Raw genomic sequence first — 17,923 nt, forward strand, 5'->3', positions numbered from 1 at the left:
CAGAACGTGACGGGGATTTCATCCGGAGATTAAAGGAAGGAGGACACATTGAAGGGTTATGAAACGGAGAAGGGAATTGGTGGGGGCGAGAGGCATTTAACGGCAGGGAGGCAGATCATACACCCCACTGCATCTATCTGTTGGCTTTAAGAGGTCTCGGTTTCTCAGAGATTTCTTGTTACGTAAGACAGACTTATTCCTGGCTGTTCACAAATTCTTTTTCTGCTGTCGTTCTATAAGAGCCAAGATAAATACGGTCAGATTGTTCTGTCGCTTTGGTGGGACTCCAGGTTTTCCAGGGGATTAGAGGCTTAGGTGTATTGTAAGGAAGTTTAACTTTGCTGACAGGGTGGTGGATAAATGGAATAGCACCCCAGCAGGAGTGGTAGAGGGTAATACAGCGAGGGAATCTCAACATGCACAGGATAGACATACGGCTCCTGAATCTAAGACGAGACCAAAGGTCTCAAGGTTTGAGTCTTTACAGCAGGAAAAACGAGCGACTAGACGGGGGCCAAATGGGGCCGACCTGTCGGCAGGTTCTATGTTTCTAGGCAACGGATGACAAAACTGGTGGCAGGGGTGGAGTTGTAGCCAAATGTTGTCTCTGTGGTCTGGAGATATGATATCCCCCAAACTCATGTCCCTCCAACCTAGTCTTTTATACATTTGTATTGGTGTAGAAGTGCCCCTGGGATGCCCAGAATGGGAACAGGAATCTCCCTGGTGATGATGTCATATGATGACATAATATCCTAAGATGATCAGTGGAGAAGCACCGAATACTCCATGTTGAGGGTTCCTCCTCTCTCTTTGTATTCCCCGGTGCATTGTTATAATATGGAGCAAGTTTTACACTAAAGCAATCCAGTGATGTCGGCAAGGGCCGGCTGGCCGGGGTGGGGGGTGAGCGATTACCCACCCGCACCCCACTCCTAAATCTCGGCCTAATTCCACCTATCACTCTTGCAGAGATGGGGCTCAGTGGGGGAGGGAGCGAGTGTGTGTGTGTGTGTGTGTTATGATGGGGGGGGAAAGGGTTTGAGGGCCACTTGGCGGGAGCCGGCCCCCACCTAGGTATCAGAATAAACACCTCTGCATGGCTGGTCATAAAGAATTACATTAAAGCCGGTGTCGGGCTATTCCGCGGATAGATCCAAAGCCCCCTTTCAGAATCAGGCTTTATCTGCAACGTTGTATCAGGATTCAATTTTCTTCTACAGACAAAACACGAATCGCCAGCAACGGGAGAAAAGCAATAAAAAAGCCTTAAAAGATCGTTGTAAACAGCGGTGTTTTGTCTTAAACCTCAGGGGGTGAAAAAAATTTCAAATTGAATCATTTTCAGGCAACAGAAAGTGTTTTTTCGATGCATTGACAGGTTAATTTTTATCCTGTTCCTGCAATTGATTAGATGACCGGCTACTACAAGCCTGGCCTTTGTTTCTCAATAAAAGGAATTAAGGAGACCGCCGGACCCCCTCTCTCTGCAGACAGGAGACTAATAGCTATTTTGTCCATAGGGCATTGCAGCGAGTATTACTTCGGAGCTGGAGAGGCGACCTGCCAGGCATCTGGGCTCCGGCGGATACCCTTCTGATCTCGGTGTGCTTTAAAAAATGTCTGGACTTTGATAATGTCCTTCGGCTCGCGCGCCGTTAACATTCCGCTCGCAGAATCCAACGTTCCTCGCGCTTTATCTCTACACCAAAGCAAATTTCTTGAGTATCCTTAAATAGGCTAATCTTGTTTTGGGCAAGACAGGGCAGTAGCGTCTGTGGGGCAAGAGGGGCAGCTGCACCAGGCGGCACAAGGTTAAGGGGACATGCTTGAGTGGACCGGTGCCCCCCCCCTTATGTCCCACTTCTGCTTCGCGAAGCTAATGTCAAGACAACATGGAGCAAGAGCTCCGGTCCTGCCCCATGCCCATGCTTGGAGGTGGCTCCTACCCCCTGTGCGGTCGCTGGGTGCTGGAGACAGGCAGCAGCCCCGTGGGTGATATTCCACTGACCCCATCCATTTTGCTTTTAGTTGTTCTTGCCCCCACTCCGTGTTCCCAAACGGTGTCCCTCTTCCCTGTCTTCCCAACTTTTCTTTTACCCTCTCTATCTCCTGGTTACTGTATTGCCCCCTCTCTGCCGTTCTACTTATTCTATTACCCCCCTCTTTCTCTGGTTAACACATTGCCCCTTCTATGCCTTTCTACCTAGTCTATTACCCCCTTTCTCTCTGGTTACAGTATTGCCCCCTTCTCTGCCTTTCTAATTATTTTATTACCCCTTCTCTTTCTGTATTGCCCGCACTGGTTATTGTATTGCCCCTATTCCATTTACACGCAGGTATTAAGATTTCTCAGACTTTGTATATTCTTATTTTTTCTATAATTCCTCTTTTTCATGAAATCGTGTCGACATACATTCTCTTTGATGATTTCCCCCGGCCCTCGGAATCCGTTGATGTCCCTGCGCAGACTACTACCCCTCTTTTGATTTATCCGCCAACTCCGGCGCTTCGTGCCAGGATTTCAGGGCCGTTTTAATCCCGGTTTCGGAACTCAAAGAAAAACGCATTTCTCTTGATTCCTAAGAAGGATTAAGAATAAAGACCCTGAAACGGTGCTCGGTATCAGAACGTCCTCGCGGACTTTCCAGATGTCTCTGAGGGCCAACAATCCGATTTCCTTTGAATGCGCTTTATACGATTATACCTGCGCTACTTTGGAATGTCACCAAAGTGTTACTTTTTGACATCATCCCAACTGAAATCATTCCATGTGTGTGTGTGTGTGTGTGTGTGTGTGTGTGTGTGTGTATATGTGTGTTTAGATATATATATATATATATATATATATACCTAAAGGAATACATGGGCGCCGGTGGCTTTCACCAATCAGCGAATGTATTACAAGAAAGACCCATAAACTCATCTTAAAAGTTGCTCCTCCACCTCCTTATTTAGCACTTTTATAACTGAATGCAGCATAAAACATCGTTCCTGGTACTGCTGCGTCGGGATATGACATCATACCTGGGCAGACATGTACTATGGAGGCTTTTCTGGTTCAGCACGGGCTTCCATAGCATTAGTTGACTGGCTGGAGACATCAAGGATCTCCGTTTAAGCGGCCCATTGAGCGGTGGTGATACTGGGAGCCTGATAACCCAAGAGGGTGATTGGCTTCCAGGCAGAGGAACTGCTGCCCCCCCCTCCCGGACCTGCCGGCCTAGGGGTGACTAGGCGGCATCCCTGGGAACTCTCCAGTTTTCGCCTGGAGGCTCTGGGTAAAAGTGTCGCTTCTATGGGTATCCAGACGACAGCGGAGAATCTCGGGGTTGCTTAAGCGCCAACGGCCCACTCCCCGCCCACTGCTGTCGGTAGACCCGCCCACGCGCTACCAAAGAGAGAATGTTCTCATGGATGCTAGGCAGCTGTCGCACTTTAAGGCCAGCCACATACATGATGTGTAAGCGGGTTTAAAATACCGGGGTTTTTCGGCCGGGGAACGTTACATTTCTTGCGGAGATTCTTCAGTTGTTGGACGAGGTTTTTCTTGTGTCCTCTGAAAGCAGGAAAGGTCAGGCGTCCCCCGGGTATTTTTTTTTTAAAATTCTTGGCTCATTTCAAAGTAAACCACTTAGTTAGCGAACACCGAACGCCATCAGGGATATTGGTCGGAACACTTAGACTGCCAAAGCCTCGCTCATCAACATAAATCATTATATTGGATTTGTGGCTTTTTTTTTTTTGGTCAGGGAACAGCTGGCGGCATTCCAAGAGTTAAAAAAAATTCCTATTTTAATTTTTAGAAATGATGTGCTTGGCGTATTCACAAAAAAAAAAACTGGGCATAAAGGTATAAAGCGGCGTCCTAATCATGAGAGCCATCATGGTTCTCCTCTGTTGGGTTTCCATTAGGTATACCTGCTAACTAACCTGGATTTTCAGCAACAGTCTTTAAAGCGGAACGGTCAAATCCATAGCCTCTAGTATAACTTTTTCTTCTTCACAAGACGAGCTTCTTTAGCTCACGATATGGAAATGTCTGCATTTCTCCCATCCCCAGTTACCCCTGCCGGTTGGCGGATGGACTTTAATTTTCCAAACTAGATTAACAAACATGGCTTCGCGGTGCCGGGATCATTAACGGCATTTCTAGAATGGCGTGTGGTTCGACATGTCTTATGTCTTCTGCCATAAATCACGCGGCCGGGGGGGGGGGCGGTGTAATTGTACTGAAACATCTAATTAGAGCTGCCTAGAACCCCCTGGAGGCCGCCCCGGGGCTCGTTTCCTCCTATCTATAACTGTAGACTGTTAAACTCTTCTCAGGGAGATATCATAACAGACACGCGGAACGTTTAGGAGCCGGTGATATTTGGAACGAAGGAGAACATCTCGACCGAGAACGGGGAAAGTGACCCGGAGACCCGAGTTAGGAGAGCCTCGCCCGGAGACTCCGGGTCAAACCCAGAGCGTTCCCAGCTAACGCGAGAAACGGCTGGAGACGTCGCTTTTATTCGATGCCTCGAGGAGGAGTCTTTTAATGCAACTTTAGAATTTATTGCGGGGTATTTAAAAGAATAATGGGGTTTTATTTACCCCGTTTAATTTATAAAGCTGTTTCTATACACGTTATCGGGGCTTTTAGGGCTGTAGAACCCTGTGATCCCCTCATACCCAGCAAACATTCTGACCTCCTAGAAAAGAGGGGCATCAGGGGAGGAAAGAGGGGCATCAGGGAGTTGCTGCGCAGAATGTTTTTCTGTTAGGATCCCTTGATTTCTTCTTTTCTTTGGCGGATAATTGAATTCGGCCCCGACGTAGTTGAGCTGAACAGAGGAAAGAAGGACTCGCGTGGGTTGTGCGAAGCATGAGTCAGCCGGGGGCATCATTGGCTTAGCCTATCGGTGTGCTGGCGCTGATAACCCTTTCAGTTCTACCATCTAACCATCTCAATCACACAAAAGCAGCTAGAGGTATTTAAACTCTTAATTCTGCCTCTGTACCATAGCTGCCACCAGCCCCAATTTAACCAGGACAGTCCCAACTTTATTTGAATAGTGCTACATTTTCATGCTTTATGGCCAAAAGGGACAGCAATATCAGAGGGGTCAGAAACATGTATACAATATATATATATATATATATATATATATATATATATATATAACACATTTATACTAAAAAATATTATCACAAAAGGATAAAGAAAAATGTCTTTCTTGCGTTTCTGGATAATTAGACGCACCGAGACGTTATTTCTTTTATGACCGCGTGAGAGATGAGATTGAATGAAGCGGTTCATGAACCAGCGATGAGCATCAAGGTTACTAACGAAGAGATGGGGGCGGAAAAAATGATTGGATTTTTCTGTTTGACGAGTGGAACGCATCCTGCAGGATTCCTGGAATCTTCGGCATTAACCTCATGCGGGTGCAAAACCAGAGGGACTCGCATCAGCATCTAGGATCTGCCCCAAGTCTCAGGGTTTTTACCCCAATCTCAGGTGGGTGAGGGGGCAGATTCTCCGGGTCACGCAGTCTGGAGACGACTCCTCCGTATTCTTCCTGCTCTGTCACAGCTGAAATCCCTGCTTGAAAACAGGTGACTTTAATCAGAATACCTTCACCCCCTGAAAAAGGACTGTTACTGCAGCCATTTAACAAACCACTAGCCAACAGACATCTTTAAAGACGGCTGAGCCGTAGTTTGGGACTATCGCTGTAAATCCGGGTCATCTGGCAGGTGTGAATGTGCGCTTAATATTTTTACTTCCAGGAATGAGGGGGTTAAGTCCTCCTATCGCCCCCGCACCGTCCCATCTAGAATCCTATCTATTAAGCGCTGCCCTTTTCCTGCAATGTCCAGAGCGAGTCAATTACCTCCGTATTGATTTGTTCTTCCTGACAACATGTATCTACATGAACGGACAGCCGCCATTCCCTCGCCTCCGCCAGCGCCAATTATATCTGCCGCTTCATTCCCGCTTGGGGAATTCTGTGCTGTGAGCACAGGGGAGGATGATAGACCTGCCGGCATATGGGGCTGTGTTCACTAAACGGTGCTAGAGCCCCCTTAACGCCCTCTCTTCCAACCCTAAGACGGACAAGAAAAGTCACGCTATTAAAACTAAAGCTTTTTAGCTGCTGTCCCACCTATCCAGCTGAATCTTGTAAAGAAACATTTTTTTTCAGCACGGCTGAATGCCCAACCCATCCCAGAAATAATATTTTAATCGAGTAAAATTTTACCCTGTTTAGATATAGATTTTTTTTTTTGGTAGCAACATAAGGAAAATATTTATATAGTGCAAAGGACATGCTGGTAACACGGGGAACATACAAACCCCGAATCCCTTTTCTTCTTGAGCTATAAAACGTGTTTTGCTTGCAATTCCACATACAGCCACCAGGGTGTCTAAAAATAACGATGGCTTTAGGCAGCATTTACACAGTGACCAGATTCTTTCTGTGCTCCTTTTGCATGTGCTTTCCAAGCCTGGACTGGCTATCCGTCACACCGGGCAAATGACAGCGTCCCATGCTTACTCAATCTGGAGATTGATCCGGGGCTTCGGCGACTGAGCCCCTTTAGAACGAAAACTTTTGTTTTTCGGGTGTTTCATTTGATTGTTTTTTTCTGAGTAGTTTTATTTTACGTCTTTTTTTGGGGGGGGGCTGAGAACATAATGTTTCAACTTACGTTATTAGAAATACTCCCCTAGCGTTTGGCTGAACGTCGTATTAAGGGGGAGGCTGACATGAGTTGACGGGGAGCCCAGGCAGCCGCGCCAGCCTCACCACATGCCACAAAACCAGCGCTCTGCCAGCCAGTCCAGGGATTATTAACACCTTCTGAATATTGATATTCCTCTTTCTGTTGTAATTGTATACAGAATGTGTGTCTGCGAGGGGTTAATGATATACCACTGATGCAGTTCACTTTATAACCTTTCCATTTATTTATTAAACATCCATGGGATAGACACACGGCTCCTGAATCTAAGACGAGACCAACGACTGATTAAGGTTTGAGTCTTTACAGCGGGAGAACCAGGCAGACTAAGTGGGGCCGGATAGGGCCGATCTGCCAGCAGATTCTATTAATCTGGATTTTTTAGACTTCCTGACCTGCCACCCTGTCCCCAGCTTCCCCGATATACAGACCCCCTGCTTTCTCTGAGTGTCCGTTCATATAAATCTCTGATGTTTTATATATATATATATATATATATATCTTTACCGAGACTTCCTTCTGGGCTCTCTTCTCTTTGTGGCGGATTCCGTGGACGTCTTGTGGATATCTTTGTTTTCCTCTGCATTGTGTGTTGTGATTCCTGTTTGGAAGGCTTTTGGACTTAGTGTTCTTACGGATTTAAACAAAACGAGAAATCCCATGGCATAAAGAGAGCTCGCGGTGAGTCATTGTATCAACAGAGTGGGAACAATGGAGCTTCAAAAGGAACAAAAGGGGTTCTGCACGTCTGTCACCCTTCTACATACACGCATGTAACATACACTATATGGACAAAAGTATTGGGACGCCTGACCGTTACACCAACAGGGACTTTGATGACATCACATTGTAAATACAGAGACATTAGTATGACGTTGTAAAGACTTTCAAGCCTCAATCAGTCGTTGGTCTCGTCTTAGATTCAGGAGCCGTATGTCTATCCTCTAAGGTTAGATTATGGCCTACAGAAGCATTGGGGGAGTCCTCAAGACCTTGGGACCCCCAACTCAGCAGGGACTGCCAAGGATAATGTTACTTCCCCCTTCTCCATGACTTATTTTAACCCTTCCCTTCACCCAGGTGACTAATCACACTCCTTTGTAACTTATTTTTCTAGACAGAACTAAAGACAAGCAGCAAAGGCCAAGGTACATCCTGATCTCCGAGACACTGGTTACCACGATCCACCACAGGCCCAGCCATGAATTTCCTTCGAAGACGTTTGTCTGACAGCAGCTTCGTGGCCAACCTTCCCAATGGGTACATGATGGACCTTCAGCGACCGGATAATTCCACCAGCTCCCCAGTGTCGCCGGCCCTGGAAAGAAAACAACCGCAGCCTCCGCCGGCCCCAGCCTCCACAACCACCTCCAGCACCAGCATCTTCAGCTCCATCACCAACGCTGTGAAGCAGACCACCCAAGCAGCTGCCGGCCTGGTGGAACCCACAGGTCCTCCGCCACCTCCAGTGGTACTGAAGCCCAAGATACTTCTGGTGATCGATGACTCCCACACCGACTGGTGAGAATTACTTTTTTCCTCCTCCTAACCTTTATAACTTCATTGTGAAATAATCGCACATTTAAATGTGCAATATTAATATATATATACGGTATATATATATATATATATATATATATATATATATATATTATACATATATACACACACACAAAAAATAATTTTATTTTAGAACAGTAAACATTAAGTTTGGGTCTCTCTACCCTGGGGTTAGGGATTTTTAAGAAATAAATAGATTTAAAAGATTCCCATAAATTGATAGAAAAAACAGCAATATTGCATTTATAAAACATATGATTTTATTTTTTTGTCTTAAAAAAAAAAAACATACATCAATAAATAAAATAATACATTTTATAAGTGTAACATTTTAATTGTAATTTATTTTTTTTCTAAGAAAATTGCCCAAGAAGCCAAGTGACATCACAGCACTTCCTTGTCTTACCACTAGATGTCAGTATTGAGTTGCGTGAGATTTCTATCTGTTTCAGGCAGTTCTGAAATAGATTCTCTGTAACATTCCATACATTTCATTTATTTATATAGCACCAGCATATACCTTAGCGCTGTTACAGTAGAGGCCAGTAAAAATATTTAAGGCCCAATTTAAAATCACAATGCCCCGTGCAAAAGTCTCAATTATTTTTTTTTTTTTTTAAAGTGGGAAAATGTGGGGTTTCGTCCAGAAGGATTTATTTTATTCACCAATGCCAGCTAAGCTTGTCTATGTTGAGCCAGACCAAAATATCATCGGCTTTATTTGGCTCTTTGCCATGTGGCAAACCTGGTAAATTAGTCTTAAGACATAGTAAATGTATCTCTAATAAAAATATTGGCGTGATCATATCTCTTCATTTTATTAACCATAATATAAAAGTGATTAAGGATGTCAGAAATGTAAATAGAGGTTTAATCAGCATGGCAAGCGGTCCAATCACCAAGAACGTTCCATTAGTTACCATGGCGATAAGACCGTTTTTTTCACACTTTTGTGTGTTTCCTTCTGCGTACCAAGTTCACACTCACATCTAACTGGTCTCGGCGTGCAGATAACTGGAAACCAGTAAGCCCAGGACATTCTTTGCCCGTGGGATGTGTATCCCAGGCAGTGGGACCCTCGCCGATGCCTCGTACCCTTTATGAACACACAATGCCACCGTACAGTGCTCACAGCCAATACAGTGGGACGTAGCTGGGCGATACGTGTTGCATGTCTGCCTTTCCGCGGGTCAGAAATAATCCCTTTAAATTATGCAGGAGATGGCAATGTACATGTTCCACATACAAAGTAGGATTTGCAATAAGAAAACAATCAGCCTGGGAATCGAATTTAATTTAAACACGGACGGATTTCTTATTTTTAGGATTTTATTTGTACTGCGCCGCTGCTGATGAGCCTTCACTCACTAAAGAACATGCTAGGAATAGAAGGAAACAATAAATTAATTATTTTTGTTGCCACCCTTACTATCTACGGTTTAAATTAGTCTGATTACGTCAAGCTTGCAAGAACTCTCCTGCAGTTTATCATTTTATTGGCAGGGATTGCTACATTCACTTGACAAGGAAACAAAAACTGATCCCTGCCTCCCATTTCCTTCCATAACAGGGCTAAATATTTCAAAGGGAAAAAGGTGGACAAGGAGTACGAGATTCGGGTGGAGCAGGTAAGTGTCAGCGAGATCAGAACACGGCCGCATGAAACTGACGGTACTTTAATGGACATTGAACTTCTGCAGTGGGTGCCGGCCCTTTAATGGTCAGACTTACCGGTTCCACTGTTTGATTTATTAAAGCTATTAGCTTTTATTTATGAAACGGCGTACAATGAAACTATAAATTACGTGACATCGTATTCACAGAGCGCCAAATGAACAATAGCACATGTTAAGACGTAGTGGCACAAAGTAAAATGACATTTTAACAAAGGGTGTTGAGGGCCCTGCTCCCTATATTGAATGGTTATATATAGAGAAAATATATTATAATTAGGGCTGACATTATTATTATTATTATTATATTATTATTATTATTATTATAGACACTAACAAGCATGAAATGGCTCAGAAATCCAGCACAGACGGGGTTAATGTTGTAAATGACTATTGTAGCTGGAAACGGCTGATTTTTAATGGAATCTCTTCATAGGTGCACAGAGGCTCTTTATCACTCCCATCACTCCTGTGCTCCAATGGCCCTTTATCACTCCCATCACTCCTGTGCTCCAATGGCCCTTTATCACTCCCATCACTCCTGTGTTCCAATGGCCCTTTATCACTCCCATCACTCCTGTGCTCCAATGGCCCTTTATAACTCCCATCACTCCTGTGCTCCAATGGCCCTTTATCACTCCCATCACTCCTGTGCTCCAATGGCACGTTGTGTTCGTTGATCCAAGTTTAGGTTTAAAAGGCTAATTGATGGTTAGAAACCATTTTCAAATTATGCAAAAGATTGATAAAGTTGCTGATTGTTGATTCCAAAATAATTTTGTTTATAGAAAAACAAAAACAATACAGGATGAAGGCAGTTTCGATCAATGAATATTATTACTCCAAAAATGACGATATCCCTTTAAACGCATAAAAAAACCGTTATTTTTATGTGTTTAATCTTTTAAGCTTCTGTGTTTTAGTGTCGAGCGTCAGCAGCTCTTCTGGGCTTTAGATGAACTCCTTTGAGTGAAATGGAAACCCGTCTGACCCCCTGCACCTGCCGTCCTGCAGGCAGAATGTGTACGTTAGAAGCAGGGAGGAGTATTTTTTTTAGAAAAGGCATATATTTTTATAGAGGGAGGCGATACAGCTGCTGGGCAGTGTTGGGGGGATCATTAAAGGTCAAGCAACTTATAACAGGTGGTCCGCGCCTCCTGCGGAATAAAAGACCTGTTCATACACAGGAATTAATGCGGGGCCGACCAGCCGCCTTCGTTTTCTATTTATTTCTAATTATTTGAAGTATATTCTGTGAAAAAATGTATTTTTATCCCTGCTATGGAGAGCACAAAAGGTTAATTTAAAGAGACATACTTGGATTTGATCTTTACATTCGCTATTTGGATAACACAATGTCAAGAGCTAATTCCTTGCCCTTAAAAAAGTCATTTTTACCTTAAATCTGCTATTTAAATTCTCCTTGACCAAAATTTCTGAAACTCGACCAATAACCTTCTCGCTCTGTTATCTGATCCCCGATCTACTAAGCCCCCCGACTGCTTATCACACTGCCTGTGTAGTTACTTGATTTTAAGGAATACTTTACGTTTAATAGAATGTGGGGGTAAAACTAATTCCTTCTCTGCGGGTGGTCTTATCCGCACCCACCGAATGGTAGGATCGCCATAAAGGGGGGACGAGGTACGTAAATCATTAAATTGGCTTCTTTCCAAACTTATTATGAGTCAAAGTTCTGAGCTCTTCATGAGCCGAGCTGATCCCACCCGTAGCGAAGTCCCTCAAACCCTACAGTTCAGAAGCGATGTGGCAACCATCATTGCAAGCGTTGGCCTGAAAAATGTGTTGTTGGTGGTGGGGGGTTTATTCCCTGACCCCCTCCGGCAAAGAAAAAGCTTAATTGTTTGGGGGTGTTTTTTTTAATAAAAAAAAAAAATATGCCCCAAAGACTCAGTATTCCTGGAGCCGTCACGAGCCGGGGGGAGTTGGCTCGGAAACGTGGTCTCCCATTGCCAACTGGAGGGGTAGTGAGCGATTATCCGGACTGGCACAGGAATTTGCCTTGGCGCTGCTTCACCCGCCACAGACTCGTCTTGTTTATTGAGTTTCTTTACACCCCGCACCCAGTCCACAAAAAAACCCTCATACCACCCCCTTTTAACCCCTACAACCAGAAATGCCCCCAAACCTCTCCTCCCTGAGCCACCCTCCGCATTAACATATTATTTGCCAGAGCGAATTGGAGCAGAACACCTCTATCCATTGTATGACGGATAGAATGAAGGAAGATGGGGAGGAGGGAGGTCAGTGTGTGGGACACGGATTTTCATTAAATGTATATGAGTGAGTAGCAAAGGAGGACATCGCCAACCTAATCTGCGGCGCAGTACAGCAACCAATCAAGGGTCTCTTTGTGTACAGAGGCAGGCAGGAGCTCGTAGGCGTTATGAATAATTCATTTCAGTCTCACAATAACGCTGCGTGTTACGAAGTTACAGAGAAGGGCCGGAGGCAGAAGAGGATCAGCTGGCCAGTCCCGGTCCACACGGACCTCCCCAAAAAAAGAAAACTTTTTGTTTAATCCTCAATATCGCCACCTGGGCATTAGAAGATTTGTTCATCGAATGCGACTCCTTGCCTCTGCTGGACGGCTTTTCACTGTATCCACCTCCTCCGTAAGGAGCCCTTTTATCCCTGGCCGGCCTCTCGGCTTTGCACTCTGGGAGGAATTCTTAATGAATATTTATTGAGTTTAAAGCCTGTTTAAAAGTTGTGCTCTGGATGCCAATGCAACCGGAGATGGTCTTTCTTTCATTAACCCCATGTAGTCCCTTCCTAAATTCAACCTCTGTATAAATATATATTATATATATATATATATATATATATATATATATATATATATATATATATATATATATATATAATCAGTACTCCATCATGCCGCCCACAATGTAAAGTATTCTATACATAGCACCGCTTCTGGCTCTGGGTATTCGGTAATATATTGTATGCCGTTTATTACTTATTGAAATGCCCTGTGAGCAACCTTAACCCTTGGTGAGTATTTTAATATGTGTGTCAATTCTCACTATTGATTGGCAGATTAACGCAGCCAATCGCTGTTGGGGAAGCACTCCCATTGAAATCAATGAGAGCCCGTTCAACGCATGCACATCCCATATCATTTGCTGGAGCTGGGGGGGTCCGGAAAGAGGCAGATGCGTATGGGGGGGGGATTCTGCGGAATCCTAAAGGGGACACAAGGAAAATTTAAAGGGACCTCGCGGTTATCATATACTTTAGATTGCCTCTGATGGATGGAGTGTCCCTTTAAACAAGTCCAAGTCCTGTAGATGGAATTGTTGCCGGTGACGGACAGACTTATGTGTCGTTCCCTAACACGTATCGTATGCGGCCCGATAAGCCGTATCCTGGACGGAGAGTTTGGAGGCGATCACAGAAAGAAATATCCCAGACGTCTTCTAGATACGCGTCCGCGAAGGCAGGAAGATCGCCGACGGACGCTTCTTTCTTCATCCTCAGAATCTTACAGAATCTGGATGGACTTTAATCAGTTTTTCCCCCGGCGTCTGGTGTATTTCACTCCGGCCCGTCTGGTTTCTCTTCCCTTTACGGAAACCCGTTTGCTCCTAATTTTGTCTTGGAAACTTGGCAGAAAGTTAAATGCCCCAAAAAGTCAAGTATTAACCCTTTCAGATACAAAGGGGGCCTGCAGAGATCACATCACTTACCCTTCCTAATATCTTCCAGTTATAAATCCTGATTCTGGCTTAAAAGGGTTAACACATTATGTTCTGGAAATGCGACCCAAACTTACAAAAATGAACCTTTATCAGCTCCCAGTCTTGTTTTACACTCAGTATAGCCTTATGCCTACCCCATGCGTGTTTAAATTAGATTCATCTCTACCACTTCTGCTGGAAGGCTGTTCTGCTTATCCGCCACCCTCTCACTGAGGAAATACTAGCTTTATCTCTCCTATAGAGGGACACTTGGGAGTTATGAGGTTGTAAATTTTTAAAATCCGCTGTAAACAATCCCAAGAAATGCTTTCCTGTAGTCTAAATATTGCACTCGGGTTAATTAAAGACCGATGAGGCATCGGGACATAATGCTTCTAATACGGCCTCAGACTTTAATTATCCAGAGCGTGGGATCTGGATAGAAGATATAATTAGCTTTGTAAACAGAGCGCGGCGAAGGGAAATCACTCATACTTTGCATGCTCCTCGAGTGTCCGGCTGCAGGCTGTGGGTCTGCTCGACGTGCGGCGGGATGCAAATATACCGGCGGGGGTTACGGGGGACAGAGCATAGGCAAGCGTTCTAGGTATTTGGGGGGGTATTCCGAGTTTAAAATGATGGGTATATTCCGGTAGATACAGGAGTCTTTCCACCGACAACATGAACCAAGCCTGCGTGTCATAAAAACAGAAGATACATCGTATCCGTTTCCATGAAAATCTGTGTTTCTAACACGTTATTAAAGGGACTCTGCAGTGTCCCAGGTGGGAGTCTCTCCAAAGAACAGAACGGACAACGGCGGCGGGTCCCCCCCCCCACGAAACCGCCTCTTGGCCGATCAGCATACCTAGGAACTCTCCAGGTTTTGCCCGGAGACTCGAGTGAATCGCCGTTTTTATCTCCAATTCAGAAATATGCTCTAGGAGACCACAATGATGAGATGAATTAAAAATACATGAGACATGGTGGGGTACGGTCAATTTATTCTGGAAATTAGACACCTAGGAGGAGCTATGCACAGCGGTCTATTCTCCAGGCCACATAGCCGGGTGAGTGATTGACCTAGCGGGCGGCCGGTGCACCACTTAGCGTTGGGGAGATCATAGAGCTTGAATACAGTATGGAGGATTGCGCCGAAGCTCCACAGCCTCCACAGTGGCCTTCTTCCCTTGATAAGACGGCAGCGGTATGTGGTTAAAGCTGGCTGCCCTGGGTCAAGCCTAGGCCAGCGCCCATCCATAATACATCTCTGCTGATACTTATATGGGTTCTGGATTGTCAACTGTGAGGGACCATTGTTATTGTTGGGTTATAGCGGTTATGACCGTTCCAGTAACTTTCTTGTGGTCAGTCTTGGCTCATCTTCCAAGGATACTTCTTGGGACCCACAGTCTTTGGAACCTGTCTCTCTAATATATACCAAAACGTCTGTGAAAGACTCTCAAAGGACCACCACGAAACTGAATGGTAGTCTAGAAACACTCTTCATGTTGTGATTTACAAAAAAAATAATAGGTTTTGGGTCCTAAGTGCCAGACGGAGCAAACTTTGATCACCCCGTTCACTAGGAGAATGTGGCAATACCTTGTGACAAAAAGCCTTTGAAACAAAAAGGAAATTAACACCAGGCGTTCTCTCGACATTCCGTCGTCTGTCATGAGTTTTGGACAAGAACTTGCAGACTTTCCAGACTGCGCTAGAGTAAGAGAATTGTTGGCTCTTCCTAGTTGCAGTCATCCGTGAGGAAACCGGTTCCGGAGTGGCTGAACTCCAGTACATGGAATATTTTAATATAAAAAAAATAATATTTTATGAGGTCTAAAAATAAAATTTATGTGCTCAGACCTGGAGCCGCGCTCACGCTTCGTTATAACAGCCTGCATGATTGCGAGTTGGGCAACTTTCTCCAAAACTACCCTGCCGTAAAAATGTGTGGTTTTAGCTTCTGTGATATAAAATTCACCTGACGCTGAAAAGAGGATGAATGCAGGGGAAAAAAGGGCTAAAAAGGGCTAAAATTCTGCCAGATTCTAAACTTCTGTGAAGATGTAAGCATGGAGGGAGACCTTCAAATGAATGACTGGGTGGCTCATTCCTGATGACATCATACATCAGTGTTGTCCGACCGTTCAGCGTATTAATCGTGTAATCATCGGCCAGCAGTGTTTGGAATCATAGACCATAGGTGGAACGATTTCCAGCTTAACCGAACTCTACAGGGTTTGGCCAAATCTGGATAATATCCACAACGACGCCTTTCACCTGCTCTCTGATGTCTGGTTCTTTGGACCAAGAACCTCATGGTAGTTCTTCCTACCACCCCGGCATCATAGTCTTCCACCCAACCCCACAAGCTGTGATAAGGACACCGCTCCACGTTCCCAGTTACCCTTGGAACTCCATTTTTGTGGAGCAAATAAACCCAGTTTTGCTCCTGTGGTGTGTTCACAAACCCCATGCGTGCGTGACTTGGCCTAAACTGACTCATTGTACCTAGGGCATCAGGTCAAGGGGGGGCAGCAAAACGTTTGTGCTGCTGCTCAATGGGCCAGCTCCAGGAGAGACCTTTGACGGGCTCCATAGACTTTGTTGAAAGGCACCTTGAAGACGTGGAGCTTCGGGATATCATGTCTTATCCCGGCGTCCTGAAGTGAAGATGGCGGCTGAGGAGGGAGCTGCTGGGAGGGGGGCACTTTCCTGGGGCAGCTCCACAGGTAAATACACCAACGATTACAAATGACATTGAGACGATTAAGGCATCGGGCCCCCCTACACCATAGAGTAGGGTACCATGACAGGGCCCGCCAGGAACCCCAGTAGAAAAGAGGTCCATATAAAATCCATTGGCTGCTGCCGGGAGGACAACCCAGACATGCCGGGAAGTATGTGGACCTTGCTAGACTTTGAATAATGGTTTTCCCAAAATGGAAATCCTGTTGACCTTTTCCTGTTTTATTTATTGAGGGTTTGTTTTTATTTTATGACATCACTGTCGTTCTTTCACTCAACACCGTCCTCTAATAAAAAAAAATCCAATCAAAAGTGCGTAAAATGTTAACCTCTATTTACTGTCCTGGCCGCGGTTACTGGAAGCGGCCGCGTCTCGTCTGGAGTAACCTGCCGTTTTCTTTGGACCGTCTCTGATACATTGTTTCCCAAAACGCCGTTGTGTCTCTTGGACCGAAGTCTTTTTACGGAAGCAACACCCACTGACACCCTTCATACGGATGAGAAACATCTGTCTGACGGGAAGATCTCTGATCAGCGGCCGCCTCGCGGAGATCTCAAACCGCCGTTAAAAGTTGGGGGTTTTTTTTGGAGAGCGGACCTTGTGTCACCCATGCGGTGGGACTACAGTGTGCAGAGGGGGTTATATTTCGGGAACAATTTGAGATAAAGGCGTAATTGAGTCTAAAGCTAAAATACATATTTTTATTATTATTGTTTTTACTTAAAGAGGAAGTCCCATGGAAAAAAGAATCTCCCTGCTTATAACCCCCGACACTGTATATAGAAATAACCCCCAGTCCTGTATACAGGAATAACTAGACTTGTGCATTTGTATTCAGGCAAACAGTAATAACCCCCCAGCGCTGTATACAGTAATATAACCCCCCAGCGCTGTATACAGTAATATAACCCCCCAGCGCTGTATACAGTAATATAACCCCCAGCGCTGTATACAGTAATATACCCCCCAGCACTGTATACAGTAATATAACCCCCAGCGCTGTATACAGTAATATAACCCCCCAGCGCTGTATACAGTAATATAACCCCCAGCGCTGTATACAGTAATATACCCCCCAGCACTGTATACAGTAATATAACCCCCAGCGCTGTATACAGTAATATAACCCCCCAGCGCTATATACAGTAATATAACCCCCCAGCGCTATATACAGTAATATAACCCCCAGCACTGTATACAGTAATATAACCTCCAGCGCTGTATACAGTAATATAACCCCCCAGCGCTATATACAGTAATATAACCCCCCAGCGCTGTATACAGTAATATAACCCCCAGCGCTGTATACAGTAATATAACCTCCAGCGCTGTATACAGTAATATAACCCCCCAGCGCTGTATACAGTAATATAACCCCCCAGCGCTGTATACAGTAATATAACCCCCAGCGCTGTATACAGTAATATAACCCCCAACGCTGTATACAGTAATATAACCCCCAGCGCTGTATACAGTAATATAACCCCCCAGCGCTG

The 17,923-nt window shown here is 44.9% G+C and overlaps 1 protein-coding gene across 1 annotated transcript in view; it reads left to right on the plus strand.

Moving 5' to 3' along the window:
* SYN3 (synapsin III) overlaps positions 1-17,923 on the plus strand; it is an 83,530-nt gene that overhangs the window by 5,296 nt on the left and 60,311 nt on the right. The window contains exons 2-3 of the mRNA XM_053462241.1: positions 7,853-8,256; positions 9,866-9,923. Of these exons, the coding sequence (XP_053318216.1) occupies positions 7,937-8,256; positions 9,866-9,923 (378 nt within the window). The 5' untranslated portion in view covers positions 7,853-7,936. The remainder of the gene's footprint in view (positions 1-7,852; positions 8,257-9,865; positions 9,924-17,923) is intronic.

Source organism: Spea bombifrons, chromosome 4, assembly GCF_027358695.1.
Source record: "Spea bombifrons isolate aSpeBom1 chromosome 4, aSpeBom1.2.pri, whole genome shotgun sequence".
Classification (NCBI taxonomy): Eukaryota; Metazoa; Chordata; class Amphibia; order Anura; family Pelobatidae; genus Spea; species Spea bombifrons.